The following is a 22,828-nucleotide window of genomic DNA, read 5'->3' on the forward strand; positions in this document are numbered from 1 at the left end:
TTTAAATTTTTTTTGTAACTTCAAATATATTTTTTTAGCTTCACGCTATTTCCTGCACATAGAACGGTACGCAGATGGATCCTGGGAACCTAGTGCTAATATAATTGAGTTCCCATTAAGACATAAGTGTACAAATGTTCTCCAGTTTCCGCCGAATTCTGGTGGCATTGCGTATTGAAGGAGGAGACCAGAACCAGAATGAAGAAAAGTGAATATTAAACAATCAAATATTTTTGCAATTGAATTTGAACCTACAAATATTGTATTCGATCAGGCATTTAATTACTACGCCACTACGACGGCTCTATATGAATAGATTCTGTTTAATTTAAATAATGAAGTTAAATTAAAGCGTATTAGAACTATAATTAAGGATGTAGGTCATAGAATGACGAAAAAAAGTAACAATTGACAAAAAAAAGAAAAATTTATTAGAAAATATTTTTTAAAATTATAAAAAAATCATGAAGTTGGGATTTAATTATGAAATCACTAAGGAATTGTCTACGTGATCAATTTGCAGGATAATATGGAAAATGAGACAATGACAAACAATAAAACGCTGTACAAACCAATTACGTAAAACAATATGATTTATTTTGTAAAATGCTTTACATGAGACATACTAAATAGTACGACGACGAACTAAATAGTATTTTATTAAAATAAGTTATTATATTTTAATATAATACACGTGTTTACCTAAACAGAGTGTGGTAACTTATACTAAAACCTATTCAGTTTTTGAATTTTTCAATATTTTTTTAACTACTGTTTAATACAAAACTAATTGATTTTTGGTATATAATTGAACTTTTAACTAGTTCTACTTCAAAATATTGGAAATGTTGCGTTGGAATAAATAATATTGAAAATAAAGTAAACATTAAATTTAAATCTATCTGCAATTCATTTATTTAAAAAATAAAGTCGTATAAATTATTTTAACTTCAATGACATATTTGTTTTATTCAATTATATTTCTTTATAGACTACTTAGAAGTTAAAATAATCGAAATATTCCATACAAAAATATCTATATACGATTTGTTATTTTATTTATTAATTCTTTAAATAGTTTGTACTTAACATATTTTGTTAATTTTTATTGGTTTTTAATATTTTTTGTTCAGATTGCTTCCACTCTTTCGTATGGTTTAATTTACAATATCCAACAAATAAAAACAGTTATGAACACTCACGAACATTCATTAAATTATTTTATTAAAAAAAGTTGCTTTTTAATTATTAACTTATTAATATTACTAAATTAATAATATATTATCTAATGTACAATAATAAATCAACATATAATGACTTACTTCATTAACAGGGAAGTATAAATTATTATTATAAAAATCGTAAATCGGAATCGATTTAATGCTCTAAAAAATTTATAATCGCTTTCCACATTATGTAATTGAATAAAGATTCATTTTATATTAGAGTATTATTTTATTGACAATTACGTAAGGCACTTTATATTTGTATCTATTAAAATAAGAACTAATTTTTATAATTATCGTTTGTATGGAGCTTTTCTGTACCGGCCTCGTTCTTCTTCGTCACGCACATCGAGGTAGTGACTAAACACAACTACCCATAAGTAGACATATATACCTGTAAAAATACAATATTTTATATATTTTTTATACTAATAAAAAAGACACCATATCAAGTCATTAAAAAGAGAAACATTGTGTTTTTTATGTAAATAACTGCTAATAGCGAAACAATCAAACGCTTCTAGCCATAAGTCCTAGTATGCATAGTGCGAGCAATATCAATATTTTTATTAATTACTAGATGCAAACGTGGCCTAACTCATTTAAATTCATTTTTATATTATAACCAAATTATAATAATATTTTTAAAATAAATAACATCCTACGTCCTTTCTAATACCTTTAAGAATATGTAAGAATATGTTTCATGATAATCCGTTGAGTAGTTCTGGCGTGAAAGCGTAACAACCAGACTTACATTCACATTTATAATATTAGTATGAATTTCCACTTGTCTTTGTGTTCCGTTGTCATTTGAACTATAGAGTTCACGCCGACAGAAATCTATTTAAGAATAATTGGCATACCATGAGATCAACCAAATTTAATTTTACGCCTATTATCTTTCAACCTACGCTCCATTATCTCGGCTGAATGTGTTTCCTTATAAATATTTTTGGCGCCCTAATACATCTATATATATAAAATCGAAAGGTCACTCACTCATCACGAAATCTCAGAAACTACATGTGCTAGGAATCTCAAATTTTGCATAGGAGTTACTTATAGGACGTAGGTGCTCGCTAAGACGGGAATTTGTAATATTCGACTTCTAAGGGGTTGTTTTTGGGGTCGAAAGTTTGTATGAAACTTCGTTACTACAAATGCTAGGAGTCTCAAATTTTGCATAGACGTCGCTAGGACGTAGTCATGGAGACAGAAATTAATAATAACATAGTTCACGTGGGTGAAACCGCGAGCGGGCCGCTAGTATTTATATATAAACTGGTATTCGTAATTTCATAGTAACATAACAATTTTAAATATTCTTTATATTACCGATAACGAAACGTAACATTTTAATGTAAAATGTTTGCAATAACTGTGCTCTATAATTTATTCGTATTAAAATGCTATTGAAGTTTAAAAATCAACTGCAGGCAGGTGGACTTTACCTTTGAACAGATTTTGTTTATGTAAATGTTGTTTTTTTAAAGTTTTTCGGGGAAAGTTTTTTACCAATCTTTTCTAGGGTGGGAACGTTCTGCACCTGTAAGTCTTATGCCTATACGGCTCTCAGAATAGAGTACAGGCAACGCTACCTTAACTTTATACAGCAGTTATATGCAAATAAAGTGGAATTCTCGTCTTCCAAATTTCATAATTTTTATTTTTCTAAACGCGAACTCCATTCTAGTATTTTTCTAAACAATCCTAGTAAATGTATATTTTTGCTTCTCGCGTATAATTTAAATTTATTTTCTATGAATGAATTACTCAACTCAACAATGACGATTAACTCTACGATTTAATTCAAAATAAATAAAGGTCGGGTGAGTCAGAAAGGAAACTCAATTACAGTTTAAAGAATCATTGTGGTTAAACACAAAGATATCTTTAAAGCAGCTTAAGCAATAAAGTGAGATACCTACGTAGGTATATATAATACCTTAGTCTTACTTTATTAAACTTTCTTGGCCTAATTTTTTTAATTATGTTTTTTTTGAATATTATTCATTCATAATTTATAAAATCTTGCTATATTCAAATTTTTATATGTTTTCTAAAGAGTGTTTTATTAAAACTTATTTCATTTCACTTTGTGAATTTAGTCAATAATTTTCCTAAATTGGAACTAGGTATGTTTTATACCTATTCTAAGGTACCTAATTTTACATTCATCTCATATTAATATGGAAATAAAAATGGAACTTACACAAATAAATTAAACCCCCAATAAGGACGCAAGTGGCCAGGATATTATGGTCCTTTATTTTATCATCTAGGTAATATGTGATGGAGGTGTGCAGTATGCTTATCAACAGTCCAATGGCGAGAACTATTCCAAGCACCACCCAAGGCAGCATCAGCCACGAGCGTCTCTGTAAACATAATATAATTTGTATTTTTTACAGTCATTATAAACACAATGTATATAAAAACTAGTCAAGTACGAGACGGATTTTCTTCAATTTTAGAATTGTAGGTCAATCGGAAGACAATTAATAAACTTTTTTTTAATCTTCACGCCTTATCCCGCATATAACAGCGTACACAGACGGAACCTGGGGACCTAGTTTAAAAACACTCCGTTCACATTAAGAAAAAGTAATATAATCTCTTTATTACATATTGACTTCACTACTAGTAGTATTATTCACAAAATGTTTAAAAATATTTAAAAAAACGAAATATTAAATTTAACTTACCGAGAACGACGTCTGGTAAGCATTAATGAAAAATTAAATGTTTTTTAAATAAAAAATATTTGAAAGAGCTTATAATAGAAAAGTAAAAAAATATGTATTTAGATATACCACCTACCTTCAAAACGGCAACGATGAGAAGTAAACATATTAATATAGTAAAACACAAATTGACCGTCACTATTATCCTAGGAACTGAAAAGAAAATATACATTTGTATATATTCCACTGAAAAATATAATTAATGTTATTATAGTGCTTAGGGTTTATGGGAGGGAGTTGTAGGGAACCTTTATGAATATGTACATACTGTAAACGCAATAGGTCTTGTGTTCGATTCCCACTCGATAAAATGAAATGCTTAATATTTTCACTTTTTCGTTCTGGTTGAAGCATTGCACGGCGTTGAGTTACGCCACACGCAATGCCTCTAGAATTCTGCGAAAAATGGAGAATGAAGTGTCTTAACATTAGGTTCCCTCTGCCTACTCTCCTGCGCGCGGCATATAACTGTAGAATAGTTATATATAATATATACTCACTCTCCATATCCGAAAGCTTCTTATCGAAATCCTCAGCGAAGATGAACGTCCTGAAGGAGACATAGTGTCTGTCTATCACCCAAACTGTTATTATTGTAACTATCGACAGTATTATACCAAGAATTGCGGTTATGATAGTGCCAGTCCGCGTGGAGGCCAAGCAACAACACTTTTGTAACCTCTTCATTTTTCTCTCTTATTATTTATTCCTCATAAATATTTTAGACAGTCGTTTCTTTAATCACCGACTCATGGTTTCTGAGAAAAAAGAGAATATAAATTAATTATTTAATTAAAGCTTTAATAAGCGAATTGAATGGTGGAACTCAACGGCGAGCTTTGCCTGGACACCTCACCAAAGAAATAAATGAAAATATTAAATATTTTATTTCCTCGAGTGGGAATCGAACTCACAACCTGTCACCTACAATAACCTGTGTAAAGACTGGCCTCATCGAGAACGTCATCACGTGTGAACATACTAAATTTGCTAAAAAGAGAAAATAATGTTGGCGCCAGTGTCTAGCTGGTGGTGGTTTCGACATACTGTTTTCTAAAACAGGCGCGACGATATCAACGTAGAGTAGATATTTTCAGCTTATATACATTATAGGTTTAATTTGTTATTGGACGGCATATTGACCTAATTAAAGTATGACGAGAATAATGAGACAGATCACCCCGGACACGAGAGAAAATAGAATTTGGTGGATTCAAGCTTTATTATTAAAATATATTAGATTATAATCTTGTCATTTAATAGTTGATTGCTAAATACAAGGTTTGATTATATAATAACGATTTCTTTCGCAACAAAAAAACACTTTTTATTACTATGACATTAAGAGAAACTTAATGTACACCTACGTAGAATTTTAATGGCTTTTGCTTACGATGTATGTAATATGTACACTATATACTTAAAAATATATATTGTATATAACATATTAGATTACTTAGTCTAATTTATTACAAAAACTAGATTAAACAGTCTTAATAGGAACGGAGTGTATTAACACTACGTTCCCAGGTTACCAGGTTTTTGCGTGAAGCTAAAAAAACCAATAGACTAAGAGGCTAAACAGAATAGACGTTAGCTAATGCATCTAATTCGGGAAGAAATGGTACCACCATTATCATTACTCGTAGTAAGTGTTGTTGTTGGGAAATTTTAATGTATTTTCTATAATTGCTGTTCAATAAACTTGAACGAGAAATTGATTTACAAGAGATAGCAACTCATATTTGAAAATAAATCGACCTAAATCCCTTTGAATTGTATTGAAACCTATAATGATAGTGTGCAGTTATTTATGTTTTTTTAAGACATTGTGGTTACTGCCACAGTTTAAATATTTTTCTAATTTAGTCTAACTATTTATACAATACGCAATCCCAACATGCAATTTTCAGAAAGTAGGTATACAGGCGCCGTACTAGGCCTAGCTTATGAAGCTGTTTTTTTTTTAATTTAAACAATATTATGTATGTTTATTTAAAACTTTAAAAAACATAATCGAGATTACAAAAAATAAATATTTAGAAAATTTCTTTAAAACACTATAATATATTGAAAGTAAACCGAGAAGGAAGGAAATAACAATCAGGGTTTGTCCCCGGTGGCCCGATAGCCGTCCTGACATTGACCTGACCTGGTTGCAGATAACTTTCTGCAAATATCAAGCTATAGAATCGCTTTTGCCGCGCCTAACCTTTTACAACCCATTAGGTAACCTTGGGCTTTCCATTCCATGTTTTTGATTTATTTCAGTCAAACACAATTTTGTTCAGTAATTTGATATATTTGTTATAGAAATTATATAAATATTTTTTTTCACGCTTGTAGCAGGGTAGGTAGAAGGAGTTAGTGATAAGGCTCTCCGCTTCCCACTTTCCGCCAAATTCTGGAGGTTTTGCGTGTTGAGTGGCTTTAACGCTGCAATAAATAGTATATCGAGTTCTGTTTAGAGAATTTTATAATAGAGTTCTGTTTATATCTTCTTCTTAAAGTATTAAAACCAGTGGCTTTTAATAAAATGTATATTTGAAAATAAAAAATGGGTTCACTCTTCCGAACAATAAAAATAAAATATGTATGGTATGTGGCTTGTAATTATCGTTGTTTCAACATAATACCTACATGCATGAGCAAGTTTACAATCAGTTAACGACTCCTTGTTTTAATAAATGTATAATATAACACGTATGCATTTGAAATTCAAATATGTAATGAATTATACGTAAAATAAAAAAATGGTCAAGTGCGAGTCGGAATCGCCCTCCGTTGGCGAGAGTTTCGTACCAATTTTAGGTACAATCCTAACTTATAAAAGTTGACTATCTTAACTTTGCGGGCGTACGCACTCATTTTGTTTGAAATGAACTACAAATATAAGTTTGTAATGACTGTTTGCCTATATTTTTTTTTCCTTTATTTGCATTGTGAGTTCTCACGTGCCAGACTTCATGCACCCACCCCCACCCAGATCTTGTGGCTATAACCATTATTTTATTTTCAAGTACTAAAATATAAAACTACTAATTCTTCCGTGACATTAGCGGGCGAAGCCGCAAACTAATCACTAGTTGTTAATATATAAGCTATATAAGCTTACTTAATTAGAGCGTGCCATTTCGGGCGCGGCCTACGTACGAGTATATGTATGTAGATACTTACAAATATAGAGTGCCTTTGTTTGTGGGATTAATGCGTAACACTTGATAACCATAATAGTACTAGGCTCGCGTTTCCTATTACGTTATAAGATATTAAATTTGCCTATATATAGCTTACATTAATATTTGGCTATAGATTTATTTTTAACTTACACTGTATAGCAGGGTTCAGAGCCTGGTGTTAAAACACTCCGTTCCCCTAAATGTTTAATATTTACTAGAGATATCTTAGATAGATTGGCACTTGGATACACTGCTTAATTCTTATAAACTGATATTTGGCAGAGAAAAATAGTGATCCGTCACCAAGATTGCTACAATATCTATAAACAAAAATAAGTATACATTGCCATACCAACCATGACACCTTATGAAACATATACAATAACAACTTAAAACGCTATTAGAATAACAAGAGTTCAATTTAGACTTAGTAATGATTGTGCACAGTAGCTGGTACTCCATCAACTAGCGAGTGAGATAAACTGGTCTTCCATTACGAGAGCGTCTTGTAAGTAGGTGTCGCCTGTTATATTCCACTTAGAACAACGAGGTCTGTCATCTAGATAGGATCTAAATGGCCTATATAATATAGAATAGCTAAGATTATTTGAATTGAAACTGTTGATATTATATTTGCTTCATCCAGTATTATGCCTGCTACTCGAATTTTCCGTTGAATTCTGAAGGTATTACCTACTACTAACGTGTTGCGTAGCGGATACTACTATAACGAAGAAATCAAACCCACACCCTGCAGATCCACGCTTGTGCTGCACCACGACTGGCCTCAAATTTGAATTATAAAATAATATTAAAATATTAATAAGTAAATGTTTTCCATCTGGGTACAGTACTACATCTTATAAATGTTTAAATTTATTCAAATTGTAAATAAATATAAGAAGATTGCTGTTTCACGCGCTCAGCATCATAACAAATACTTTTTTTAGCTCTTGGCAAAATATACTAGTGATGTGTGTTCGTCCTAAAGTTAGCCGATTTGAAGGTTATACATACGCACGGTTCCTCGAATATTTTAGTATTATGTCATTGCCATTGGAAGATATTAAAACTTGAATAGCCGCTATTTGAATATTAATTTGTTTTATTCAAATGTATATTTTCATTTCTTCGTTCTGGTGTCGAGGCAATGCGCGGTGTTGAGTTACGCCACTCAAAACACAATGCCTCCAGAATTCCGTATAAAATGTCTCTGCCTCGACACCAGAGCGAAGAAAATGAAAATATTAAATATTCATTTCTTCGAGAGAGAATCGAACTACAACTGGCCTGAAACCTCTTAGTTATCCATGTAATACTTAGTTATAATTTATAAATATTAAGATCAGTATTAAGAGCCAGTTCTCAGAGATTCTGTGCATGTAATCTCTTTGTGTCTCACACGTATCGCGTTACACATAGAAATTAAGATTACTTGCGGTCGTACTAAATGTTCGGTTTGGGTGTATATTACTTACAGTCACCTAATTAAATATAATAATATTTGTTGACGTGATAACGTCTTATATAACGATGAACGTCGGTTGCACGCACGAGAAAGTATGACTCATTGTCACGTTCCGCCCGAGCCGAGCGTGCAAGCGAGAGAGGGAACAAACGATAGAGAGACACGATCGGAGAAGTATTCGCTTGTGACGCATCTATCCATTTATTGTTACTTGTAATTTAATAAAAACTTTACTTGTAATTAATTTGTTTAATGTAGGTAAAGTAAATTAAAACATGAATTAACGTTAATTTATCGACAATAATTGAAATTATACAAAAAAATATATATAATTCAGTAACCAACAAATACGATTCTTACGAAACGAAATAATAATCTTCTCTTATATGAAAAATTATTGTCGGTAAATCGACTTTACATACAATCAACCCTTTACAGCGAACATACATATATGATTTTAGTAATAATTTATTTATAATACGTTCTAAATAAAACCATTTCATAGAGGACTTTCATTAACCTATTTAAATTATTATTTGGTAAGTTTATTAGTACAGTTATTCTTAGGATTTAGTTTTTTTATGTCAGTTAGGATTGTAGTAATATAAGCGAGATAAATGGGTTATTTAATCAATATATCTCTCTCTTAGTATATCTCTTTCCGTCCGTCGTGTCATTCATTAACACTGGCCTTGTTCATACCCTACTATCAGTATACGGTTTTTTTGTGTAGTCATTATAAAATTTAAAATATTCTCTAAAATTTCTTGATTTTTAACCTATGTACTATAATTTTTCAAATAAAATAATTGCGGCGTTGAGTGCCGCATGTCAACACGTAATTCCTCCAGAATTCGGCGGAGAGTTTAAAACGAATTGTCTTAATGGGAATGGAGTGCCTTAACACTAAGGTCCCAGGTTCCCCTAGGTCTCCCTAAAAAAAAGCAAGCAAGCAAAATACTGAGAATAAATTCGCTTGTATTATGATTATTTAATGTAATTAATAACATCTAAATTAATATGAAGTTGACCATGTAAAGTTTCCGAGTAAAGGTGATACCTATAAGTTTTTCTGTTGTTTTGTTTGTGTGACATAATCGCGAGGCCAGCGCGACCGCAGCTGTGACATCATATGACAAGACCATGTGGGTATGTGTTCATGAAAAAATTAATACTTTTATTTTTTTATACATTTTTTTTAATACTTTTATTTAAATTACAATTAAAACATGTATTTTTATGTCTAACAAAAGTTTACATTTGTTTTATATGCAGATATCTTGTTAGTGCCTGATAAATAATTTACATTTTCAGCATTTATTTAAGGTATCTTTGGAAGGTGAGATTGAATGTGGAAGATCAATCGTATTTTTCCACGATAAAAGCAAACTATTTTTATTTTCACAAACAAATCGTGATTATTGATTTGGCATTACTCTATTATCATTGAAAAAAAAAACCTACATTTTAGCATTACCTTTAATTTTAAATAGCTAATACAAGTATTATTTCTGTGAATAATTCTATGACATATTACCATTTTATTGTATTTTATATACAATTATTTGAGTCATTAGCATGTCTGTCTGTCGTCATCACCTCAACAAGATAACGTAAGGCGTTGACATTGAAAGTCTCACCGCCTTGCCGTATCGCGAAAACCATATACGTACATTCGTATGTCGTGGACCTCGGATCTACATTGACTGGAGAACAAGGCCAACCACTAGTTACGTTCGATTATGCTTAAACCCCTTTTTCCGGTATGTCCCTACTTTAATTGGGTCCGCAACCATTAATGCTAATTTTCCAATTGATTCTGGATATTTGGGTCTTGTTTCTTTAATATTCAATATTTTTTTTAGTTTGTAGTTGACAGTAATTATACGATAAGCGCGGCGTTAAGTTCCACCGCTCAACACGTGGAAAGTGGGGAACGAAGTGCCTTAACACTGGGTTCGGATATACGAGGGATATATATAATAAGGTAAAAAAAAACGATTTTTCTAGACAAAGGCTTTTTTCTTGTAAACACACACGTGTTCGTAACTGTAGTCCATGTATGGTGTGGCATGAGTTTGTTTTGCAAATGTAAATATTCTCTTGTTAGTCAAAGATGGAATATTTTCCGAGAACAAAGTTAATAAGATTTGTCTTGTTTATAAACAAGACAACTTAATAAAAATGCTTAATTTCTAATTAAAATATACGACATTACGATTAGAGGAAAAAAGGTATAGATTGCTTTGGTCGAACACGTGTTAATATACAATAGTCGACAGCAATATAAAATGTCTGTTAAATATTTTATAACCTGTTCAGAACATTTTGGTTTAAATAATGACATCATTCTGAAGTACTGCGGTGTGTAATCCTATACCTAAAGGCACTGAGTCATGTAAAGGCCCAGAATTGAGAAGTCCCTTGAGAAGCAACATTTGAGGGTCAGGATGCGGGTTCATTGATACATCGTTTATTTTTAGAGACGTACTGAATATCACAATTTATAGTAGGCTTGTAATATTTTTTGTTTGTAATGAAATATAATTTAATTTAAAATTTAGTCTGAAATAACAACAAGTTTTTTTAGCTTCATGTTGTATCCCGAATATAGCTAGGGTAGGCAGAGACTCTAGTGTTAAGACACTCCGCATCACCGCACTTTGCCTCTACACCAGAACGAAAATGAAAATATTAAATATTTTATTTCCTCGATTAGGAGTCGAATCCATCACTTGTCGGATGACATGTTTGGGCTCTTGTCGACTGACCTCGACCTTAACAGTAACGAGTGGAATATTCTAATTTTGCCTTATCTTATTTAATATGAATATCGTTTCTATTATTGGTAATAATACTAAAAGTTATTTTAAGGTCAACGGCCGACAAATAGAACTTTTATAGTTTTCTCCTATCACAACAACACGTCTTTGATTCATTTTAGAGATACTCTAATTTAAGTAATGAGTCCGTCAATTAGAAAACAAAGGGCGGTAACACTAACAATCTGGTATGGGTACTAAAAATTAACAAGTAGAGTTTCGAAATTCGTGAATCATATTGTTACTAACGGCGTTTCAGTAATAATATATGAGGAATAATTAATAATAGGGAACCGAATTGGCTTAATGGGAACGGAGGTTCCTAGGTTCCCTCTGCCTAACGTGCTATAAAAATGGTACATAAAATACCAAGTATTTCGTTTTGGCTGTATGATCCAAAGACAGTAACCGCTATAGAAAGTAGAAAATTAGAAAGCTAGGGATATCGTGGATAAACGGCTAGTGATATTTGCACATCCTTATCTGGACACGCCGTCTATGGACAGACGTAAACAGACATGTTCTCACGTATATGTAAGTCGGATTCCATACCACATGTGATACCGTTTGAACCGCCATATACTCGCAACTAGTGGTATGACTTCATAGAAAATAACAAAAAAACTAGATTATACTGTAATGAATAGCGGAAGTTTTTAGCTAATACTCAGTATTATTTGTGAATTAATTAAGTACCTTTAAATGCTTTTGGCGTTTTTATAAGAATGCGGCGTTCAATTCCGCCACTCAAAAAATGCCTCAAATAATCGGTGTAAAGTGGGGAATCGTGGTGTCTCATTAAGAACGTGTCTCATTAAGAACGGAATGTCTTAACACTAGGTTCCCAGGTTTCCTCTATCTACCTATTAGTTGAATGTATAAAAATATGAAATATTTATGTAAATAAGGTTCCAAATAGCTTTTTAGTTAAGTATCAATTGCGGATGCTACAATAGTCGTGGTAACCACTAACCACTAACCACTGGTTGTTTATTTGTGGCAAGTAATTTGTAAACAGTTACGGCAATGACGTGGGCGATTCCGATCTCCCACATCGATAGTGATGGGGTCGGCCCACGAAAAAATATTTTTGTCTCGAATTCTGATAGCTGTGCTCATCTAATAACAAATCGATAATACCGTTAGTGAAAGACGTATACAAAATATTTATTTAGTGAGTTTTTAAATAGTGTTTAATATCTTTTTTTTATTACTTTATAGAGACAGTTTTTTTATTATTTGGTAATTTTCTAAAAATATGCCTTTAGTACTTTTTAATTGATTGATATAATAAAATCAAATGTGGAGTAGATTTCTTTCACAGATAATATATTATTTCTAAATAATTGCAATATTAAAAACTGAGCGATAGTACACGAGAATACAAATTAATAATTATTTTTTAATAATTATAATTGAATTTTAGACTCTTTTATTATCAATAATTATTCAAATTATGTTAAGTAAAATTTTCTATATTTATTAAACACATACGTATTATGTAGGTATTACTAGAATAAAATTATCATATACATTTATCATTTGTTGATATAATTACGAGGACAGTTTACGAGGAACTCGACGCTCGACATAGAGCTGTTTGTCTTCACATATTAAATATAAAATACAATATACAAACTAAAGTACCATGAAGAAATATGAAGGTTTAAATCTGAATATTTATATATAAATACAAAAATGTAATATTTTTATTATTAAAAGTATTCTTAAAATAATTAAAGGAACTGTGAAAACTAAAATAACCCGCGACTCGCTCAAGGCAAGGACGTAACCCACATTATATATTCTAAAACAAAATCAAGGTCTTTCCACATACACATTTTCTTATAATCACAACAACGATTAAACTACTGCTATTAATAATATAGATATTATTACCTGAATGTTTAAACCGAAGTTCACGTTTTAGCACTATTATCACAGTATTCTACTAATATTTACTATTAATAATGTAAATAAGGCACTGTTTCAAGGCACGATTATTATTAGGGCACGAAGTCGGGAACGAAGCCGCGCGATACTCTCGCCAGCCTGAGATCATCTGACGAGTTTAGCCAGCGCAAGAATGACGTACTATGACGATTATATTGTCGCAGCTTTGTGGACTTAAGGCATTATTGTTATATTTTTTTATTGTAGACATTAATATTTATTTAAATGTATATTTTCATTTCTTCGCTCTGGTGTCGAGGTAAAGCGCGGTGTTGAGTTTCGCAACTCAACACGTATTGCAACGGAATTCGGTGGAAAGTAAGGAACGGAGTATCTTAACACTAGGTTCCCTCTGCCTACCCTGTTGTATGCTATGGATGATAACAAATTAAAAGTCATATGTCAACTGGGAATTTTTATATGATTACCTTATAAGGTAATGAGATCGCATTTGGAGAAATGTTCGTAATAATGATGTTTTGATGACCTGATGACTAAATGAAAGAATTAATGAACATTAAATGTGTATCGTATATTATGTTACCTACATTCCTACTTGTATAGAAGTAAATTTTTTACCTAATTACTTAACATAATAACAGATGTAGTTCGAATTTTCTTTATAATTTGTGTTAAAATATTGATCTAAAAATAATTTTAAGCTGTTTTAAGAAAAGGATATAACAGTGGGAATACTGTCATGTTCACCGATCTAGGTGCTGATTAACGAATTTCCTTTAAAAATATAATTATATTACAAAGAATAAAAAATATAACCACTAAAAAATATTTATGGAAAAACTTATTAAAATATAATTAGATTTGTTTCAAAACTTTCTACGTAATCATAGATATTACTACGCGACGGCTTAAAAATATAATATGTCACTTTTGACATTAAATGTTTGTTTTTAAAATCGTTCATAAAAACCTAAAAAAATTATAAAAATATACCTTTTTAGTTCTCACAAAATACAATGATAAATATCCTATCTTATATAGGATTGTCCATACAATCTGAAGCCTGCCTGTGGACTCTACTTGGTCTTATGAGAACAATATTTGATGCCACCCTATTTAAAGTAAACGCTAATCTTAAACAGGTGCTTTATATACCTTATATAATACTAGACTGTAGATACTATTGTTATGCTATATATATAAAGCTGTAGAGATTGTATGTATGTTTAGCACTCTAATGTCAGGAACTGTTTCGATTTGAATAAAAATGCCTATAATTATTAATAATAAACCTATTATGATTATATGAAATTAATCGTTTCGAATTAGCCCCCGTACCTGCGGTCAGCGTGTCGTGTGTCATGCGTGATTCTTAATTATTCTTATTAGACCTCGGGCGCCGAGCCTCAGGTAAAACCTAGTAAACATAATTATGATATTTTTTTAATTCGTCATTGTAGTTACTCAGACAGAATGCGTACCTAGCGGCCCAAAAGTGGCTTCGCCCGCTTAAACCTATTGATTTATTATAGCGAATATAAAATAGCGAATTATAAAAGTCTTTTTATAAATTGTAGCCTATGTGTTATTCTGATGTATAAACTATATAATTTAAAAGTATATTTTAAATCCGTTCGGTAGTTTTCGCGTGAAAGTAGCAAAAACAACCATCCTCACAAACTTTCACATTTATAATTAATATTACTACTAATTTAGGATTTTTATTAAAATTATTGAATTGACATTTGGACTAATCGATTTCTAAATAGATATATTATTTTCGAAATATCGATATTTGTAGTAGCAGAGGCACAAGCTTGTAATTGGAAACGCGACAGGTTGTGGCTTCGATTCTCACTTAAAAAGAAATATTTAATATTTTCACTTCTTCGCTCTAGTGTCGAGGCAAAGCGCGGTGTTGAGTTCCGCAACTCAACATGCAATGCCTCCAGAATTCGGCAGAAAATAGGGAACTGAGACTCTTAACACTCTCTCTCTCTCTCTCTCTCTACCTACTCTGTAGCGCGCGCGATAGAACGTGAAATTGATTTAATGTTTTTTTAACTATTCATCTTTTAGGTATGGCAAATGCAAATGCCAGTAGAACTATCGCTGCATGTGCAACGGTTCGTAAGAACTATGATATGTGGTTTAATGCTAGTGCAGTGTTTCACAGTGTACGTCTACTTGGCGGCATATATTGTATTACTTTACCCAGTGTTTTTGGTTAGTCTTTGACGCTAACTTTTCCAGAAATATTATTTGTAAATACTATTTATGTTATGTAATATTATATATAATATATAAATACTATTAATGTTATGTAATATTATTATTATATAGTATGTCGTTTATCGATCCCTTTATTATGATAGCATTCCGAAGAATTAGAGCATATCATATCAACATGTGGCAGCAATGAGAGAAATTAAAGCTGATCTAAGATATTATTTGTCAGGTACTATACGTTAGGTAGGACTTGGTTTGTTACAGATATTAGTCTTGTAGTAATAAAAACAATTCAATGCCGAGCTTTTGCCTTGGTGCCAGGGCTCTATGAAAATATTAGTAAATGATAAAACCTAGTGTTGAGATACTTCCATTTCCCATCTTCTGCCGAATTCTGGAGGGATTGTGTGTCGAATGGCGGAATTCAGTGCCGTTTTTTATCTCACTAGCAGAATGAGCATATAAAAATATGAATGTTAATATTTCCTCGAGTGGACATCGAACCCATAACCATCGCGTTACAGTCACACCTTTGTGCCTTTACGCCACCAATAATGTATTAGAAGAAATCCAACACTATTCGATGATATTTGATGCTTAACTAAAATATTTATTATTGTTATATAGGAGGAACGACCTACACTAGTGTTGCCGTGGCTCCTACTAGCTGCTATTAGGAATTTACTATGTGAACTCACTAGCTTGGCTTTGGGACTTGGAACATGTGTATTATTGGGACCGGCTCGACCGCCATGCATTAAATTCGTTATTATAAAATTGGTCTCTATCATGCCGGCTTTTTACATGTGGAAGCTTATTTTTGGGTTAGATAATAACACAAGTTTTGTATGCCAAAGAAATATGCCTTGAGGCCATTCGTGATGCCGAGGCAAAAGCGTGGGGCTGTAAACGTGACGGGTTATGGGTTCCATTCCCACTCCCAGAAATGAAATCTTTAATATTTTTATATGCTCGTTCTGGTTGAGAGGACACATATTGCCTCCAGAATTCGATGGAAAGCGGGGAACGGAAGTATCTTAACACCAGGTTCCTAGGTTCCCTCTACATACAGCGTGAAGGAAAAAATAGAAGAAATAAACTATTACAATGAAAATGTAAAGGAATTTTTCACAACTATTTTAATATTAACTTTTAGTTCTAAATAAACTGTTAACAAACTTGTAGCTTACACAATCATAATGCGTGAATCACTAACATTTTACGTAGGAATAAACATGATCGTATACTATGATTCTTACGATGACGTAAAACCATTTACGTATATAATACGCATAATGCTATTTATACATTAATTAATAAGTTTGACTTTTTAAAGTAACATTTGTGATAGCTTGACACAGTTTTCTTTATAGATACTATCACTTTTTGAAAGTGGCATCTGGCTTCAAGAGGTTCCCAGCAGTATTACCATCACAAGATCTAGATTATGGTCTGGAATTAGCTGTAAGAAGACGACGGACAAAAACATTGCTGGGTGAAGACCAAGTTCGGAAAAAGCTAATGGCCAGCCTGTAAAATTAATTTAACTAAAGAGTAGACCCTTAGTTTTTGAATTGAAATGAAAGATTATTATTAATATTAGTTTATACTTGCAGTTATTGTGAACAGACCTCGGTTAACGGTTCAAAACCTATAATGAAAGTAGATGAAACGTATAAAAGTTCATCACATTCAAGCAGCGAGGACGTCCAGTCCGTTGGGGATATTTACACGATGCCTATGGTTTCTACCAAAACAATATCTGATACAGATAGATATGAGGACTGGTTCGGTAGTGAGGTCACAGTACCTCGTGATACGGATCGTATTTTAGAACAGATTGTATTGATGCTGTTGAGAATAGGCGTTTCGTTAAAAGAGACTAATGTCGATGCTGTAAGATTTTTAAATTCTCCTTCACGCGGTGCTCTACCTGAACCAAGTAAAATAGAATGCATAACAACTGAAGTATCAGAAACTCCCCCACTCGTTGCAAGTAGTAAAGGAAGGATGGCATCCTATTTACGTGATTATCCACAAATATTTATGAAAAAGCCATCTGGTTTAGTGGGTCAACTAAGTCCCGTACATGAATCAATGGCAAGCAGTGCTATAGTTGAAAGTAACCAAAGTGCGCATTCAGTAGAGACAAAGGAGGTTTCGTTTGAATCAGTTTTCTTATTGGACGAGAATAAAGATATCGTAAGAAGCAGTAATAAGGAAATGTCAAAATCGTCTAATAAAAATCTAATCCACTCATACGAAGATGTAACAAAATTTGAAAAAGATGCAGAAATAGAAAATTTGAATATTAAGAGTAAAGAACCAAAATCATTAAAAGATAATTCCGAAGAGAGTGTCGAAAGCATAATTAACAGAATGAAAATACGTGCAGCTTGCTCTGAGTTGCCTTCTACTGAAAACAACAACAGGGAATTGGGCGCAGATAAAACTAAAATTTCGAAGCGAAATAAACAAACTAAATCATGAAAAGGAATTACAAACAAACAACCTAAATTTACTAGGAAATATTAAAAAATGTGAAAAAAATACTATAATATGATTCAGTGAGATTTGTAATAAAACAGCTATTCATATTATATATTTATTTTATTTTGTAACATAATGATTCATTTACTTCTTGATAATAAAATACTATAAATAATATCCATGATCATTTTCAAATGGTTGACAAACTGTACCTTCTATAGCAGCATTAGGATCTATAAACATAACTCTGTAATTATACTCATTGGGGTCAATCAAATTAAATTGATACATAGGCAATCTGTTTGTTATTATCCATCCGAGTTGAGGTACCTCATGGTCAATTCGCAAGTCATTAGGGAATACGAGTGTTTCATTATTCTGCGCAACAATTCTTAAATTGTGAAGTTTATATTCTTTTCTTGTATCCCAGCAACCGATACTGTCTTGGGAGATCAGATTAAACAACATGACCCCATTGCGGTCGATCGCAGCAGCGGATACCTGTCCTCTCAAACCGCGGCTGTCACCGAGGAGTTTAAATTCATCAACGGCATTATTAACGCGCGAAGGGTCGCGGATAACTGAAGTTTTCACCACAAATTCCAAAGAACTTGACATGGAATGATAATAGAGTGGTCGATCTCCGAGCTGATACTGACCTAGAGACATGCCAAACAGACCGTCTGACCATTGGTAATTTAGTCCGTGTAGTGTGTAATTAGATAATAATGGTTCTGGATAAAATGAATAATGATTAAACCTCCAGAAGGATGTGTCAGAATCTCTAAACACAATCAATCCAAATCTCCACGCATCAGCAATGTACACGTGCAGGTCTCGGCATTGAGCGTCCCGTGAGTCGACTACGAGATTAGTGATTAGAGAATTTTGTAGAACGTACTCGCTGGGAATTGGAAAACGGCCTACGACAGTGTCTGTTGCAAGGCTGATAGCGAAAAGCGTTGGTGGGCACAGCTGACGAGCTGTTTCAAAAGCTTCCACCTGCCCCGAATCAAGCACCCACATGACACCGCAATCGTCAATACTCATTCTGTAGATAGATGTAAATCCCGTACAATTATCTGTTGAATAAATTATAAATTAAAACATATATTTCATATTATATTAAAATAAATTTACTTCCTTATTAAAAAGAAACCGACATTTTATTTACGTGCATTATATAAAAAGTATAATATAATATATTAGGTAACAGAAATCTAATATTGCTTAATGGTATCATATTATTTTTTATTTTTTATTGATATACATAATTATATATCCGTATGCATAATTCGTGGTACACACATATTTTTCCGGAATTAAATAATATTAAACTTCATTTAAACATAAATGGACTTACCATTAATTATTATTTTTTTAATTAAAAAAATTAAAATTTTTTTTCTATGCCACAAGTAATAATGCAACTTGTGGCATTGAAGACTATTAGACAGACAGACACAATTATTTTGAATAATAATGATATTATCTAATTCATATTATGTACAGATAACACATTCGTACCTACTAAGTATCTAATAATATAATACAATAAAAAAAAGAAAAAAATAATGTATATTTTACAAAAAGGTTGTTATTAATAAAAAATACTAGTAATTTCTATTAAATCGACTTTTGATTTTATTTAACTACTAGCGGATGCGCGCAGCTTCGCCTGAGCCAATCAGTGGTGATTTAAAGATTTTTTCATACAAACTTTCAACCCCTTATTTGTACCCTTATGGGGAGAATTCCAGAAAACGATGAAACACGTGTTCAGTTAAATACTTTTAAAAATCTAAATTTCAAATTTTATAAAGATCGGTGCCGATTTTATTTTTTTTCCATACAAACTTTGAACCCCCATTTCACCCCTTTAAGGTTAAAATTTTTTAAAATCCCTTCTTAGTGGATGTCCAGATAACGAAAGTAAACTTCCGTCCAAATTTAACGTTTCTACTATCAGCGGTTACGGCTGTGCGCGCGTCTTACCTCAGTCAGTGAGGACAAGTCCTTTTATATATATAGATAACAACATCAAGGCCAAGCTACTGTTCGTAATTATTCAGGTTTATACTGGTCATAATATGTATGACCATTGACAATTAATATATTAATGATCGATGTGACTCAATTTATGCGAGAACTACCCACACAGCTGGGTAAACAGAGGGAACCTAGTGTTAATACACCCTGTTCTCCATTTTCCGCCGAACTTTAGTGACATTGCGTTTTGAGTGGCGTAACTCAACGCCGCGCTCTGAATAAGCACCATAACCAAGAAATGAAAACATGAATTTAAATAAATATTTCTTTTACTTGAGTGGGGTTCAAATCCACAACCAGTCGCGTTTTCAGTCACACACCTGTGCCTTTGTGCCACGACTGGCCTCAATTTTAACTATTCCCCTATATAATTCTTTATAACAGAGAGTATAAAAGAACAGCAAAATAATATATTCACCTCCATTATGCCAATCCCAACTAGGATATGGTGCCAATAACGGAGATTCTTCTTGGGACGCCACTGGCAATGATGATAAGGTAGCCGGGACGCCTTTCTTCCATCGAGGGGTGCTTACAAAAACACGATCCTGCCATCTCTCTATTCCTAGCGGAATAACGTTGATCTGGTTGAATTCTCTAAAATTGAAAATTATATAATATTAGGTAATATCTAATTAATTAATGTAGACGAATATACTATATAATTAATTTTTAGTTTATAATTTATGTAATATTTAATTGAGCAATTATAAACCGACGGAAGCTATCGGTTAAAATTGATTCATATAAGGAACAATTTTTTTAAGGTATTATTTTTTTGTATATGCTTACCCTTTTTGTATAGCGAGCCGTCTGCTTTGTGGTGAAGGAAAGACATAATCAATTTGTTTCCACCTATACAAAGTTTCTATAGCATTTCTTTGGGGAAACGAGTTAAAACTGTCGCTCGTTGCCAAAGCCACTGCTATGCAGACTAGCCTTAGTAACATCTGTAATTGGAAACATAAGTATTTATGTAAATGTAAGAGGCACAAGCGCGTTACTGTAAATGCGACAGGTTGTGGGTTCTATTCCTATTCGAGGAACTGAAATATTTCTCCGCTCTGGTGTAGAGGTTTAGTCCCGGCACTCAACTCCCAATACCCCCAGAATTTGCCGGGAAAATGGGGAACGGAGTATTTTAATTCCCTATGCCTACCCTGCTGTATGTGGAATACAACATGATGCAAAAAATAAAAAAATATATAATTTCTGCAAACTATACACAGATAATTAATAAAATATTTAAGTTATTTATTGGAACTACTTTCAAATTATGTAAACGTGGTGGGCGTACCACGTTAATTTTCGCTACGATTAAGTTTGCTTGAATGGAATACGTAATTTATAAACCTGATTTATATTTTAAAATATCTGGTGTGCATTACATGGTTTTAAAGTGACTGTTGTTTGAAAATATGTTGTGAAGAAATGTTGTGAAGAAATTCAAAGAAAAATGTTCTGTTGCCTAATTTGTTACGTTGAAACTATCAAAGTATTAACTCATTAAATTATATATGGAAGATATGATGCTTAAAGAAGCAAATTATAAACCTATTAAGTAGATATTTTACTAAGTGTCTCGGGCTTAAGTTTTTTTTTAAATAAAATTAATAAAATATTTTTTGTATAAATAAATTATTTTACTTTACTTTTCTCCCTTTTATATATATATATTTTTAAACAGTAGTAGATATATCTTATTCAAATGATCTACATTTGTATGTATTCGATTCGAATACCACTTGGAAGAATAATTTTATATTTTTTTTCACTACATGCAAAATACGTGGATTTTGATGGATTTTATTAATTTAACAAAAATATGTCATGTATTTTTATTTATTCAAAAAATATTAAAAGCAAAAATATTGCAAACATACTCGCTACTACATACTTTTTTAATGTAAAATAATGAAACGAGTATCATTGCGTGAACATAAAGGAAATTGTAAAAAAAAACCAAGGTAATACACGAGTGCTGCACGACCACACCCTTTTTAAATTAGAGTATAAATTACAAATAATTATCTATCAACTTGAACTTTGATATTTAAACATTGCGTTTATACATTAATTTGTTTTTTTGATATAGGCGTGAAATAAAATTTGTTCGTGGAATCCAAAACATATTCATATCATGTCAGATTTTTTTGGTGAACCAAGAAATAAGGAAATTGTTACTTTTAAAGATATTTAGTTACTATTGTTATATTCTTTCCAATAGATTAAAAAGTAAGTAAAGAATAGTTTATATTATAAACTATTTTTCATTCACTTCTTTGTAAATTTAACACTTATTCACACTTCTTACTAATTATGAAAAAAGCATAACAAAATATAAGAACTGATATAATATTTCAGTAATAATAGATAAATAATTTACCGATTAAATAAATATATTAACAAAACAAATAAATATGGCTACATTAATATTATTTTTAGTATCTAAAACCTAGTAAAGTAAGTTAGCAGCACTATAAAATTCTATAATAAATTATAATTCTAACTTTAGTATTTAGAATCCTTTGTTAGTTAATAGTTGACATGACCTTACCTTGCTAAGATGATTGTTTCATGAGTGCAGGTTGTTAACTGATTTAATAATATGACGTCTTTTCGTCTGTATGTTTGGAAATATAATGAGACTCCACCGAAACGCACGAGCCTTGATTATGTAAAGTTATATGTAGAGCAATATGAA

The 22,828-nt window shown here is 31.7% G+C and overlaps 3 protein-coding genes across 3 annotated transcripts; 1 reads left to right on the top strand and 2 right to left on the bottom strand.

Moving 5' to 3' along the window:
- Positions 1-575: 575 nt before the first annotated feature.
- LOC146531406 (uncharacterized) lies at positions 576-13,520 on the bottom strand. Its single transcript, XM_085198256.1, has 5 exons — positions 13,342-13,520; positions 4,474-4,731; positions 4,050-4,126; positions 3,442-3,607; positions 576-1,620 (listed from the first exon to the last, which is right to left on the bottom strand). Exons 2-5 carry the CDS (start codon positions 4,658-4,660, stop codon positions 1,520-1,522), a joined length of 531 nt encoding a protein of 176 aa, XP_085054382.1. The 5' UTR covers positions 4,661-4,731; positions 13,342-13,520; the 3' UTR covers positions 576-1,519.
- An 852-nt stretch (positions 13,521-14,372) lies between these two features.
- On the top strand, positions 14,373-18,183 carry LOC146531407 (uncharacterized). Its single transcript, XM_085198157.1, has 5 exons — positions 14,373-14,498; positions 15,436-15,582; positions 16,213-16,409; positions 16,959-17,117; positions 17,202-18,183. The coding sequence occupies exons 1-5, from the start codon at positions 14,373-14,375 to the stop codon at positions 18,073-18,075; spliced, it is 1,503 nt and encodes a 500-aa protein (XP_085054283.1). The 3' UTR covers positions 18,076-18,183.
- LOC146531408 (dopaminechrome tautomerase-like) lies at positions 18,177-22,821 on the bottom strand. The gene is made up of 4 exons (XM_085198156.1): positions 22,682-22,821; positions 20,917-21,074; positions 20,543-20,721; positions 18,177-19,157 (listed from the first exon to the last, which is right to left on the bottom strand). Exons 2-4 carry the CDS (start codon positions 21,072-21,074, stop codon positions 18,241-18,243), a joined length of 1,254 nt encoding a protein of 417 aa, XP_085054282.1. The 5' UTR covers positions 22,682-22,821; the 3' UTR covers positions 18,177-18,240.
- Positions 22,822-22,828: the final 7 nt, after the last annotated feature.

The sequence above is a fragment of the Heliconius melpomene genome, chromosome 15 (genome assembly GCF_056956725.1).
Source record: "Heliconius melpomene rosina isolate 202511_hmr_F chromosome 15, ASM5695672v1, whole genome shotgun sequence".
Taxonomy (NCBI): domain Eukaryota; kingdom Metazoa; phylum Arthropoda; class Insecta; order Lepidoptera; family Nymphalidae; genus Heliconius; species Heliconius melpomene.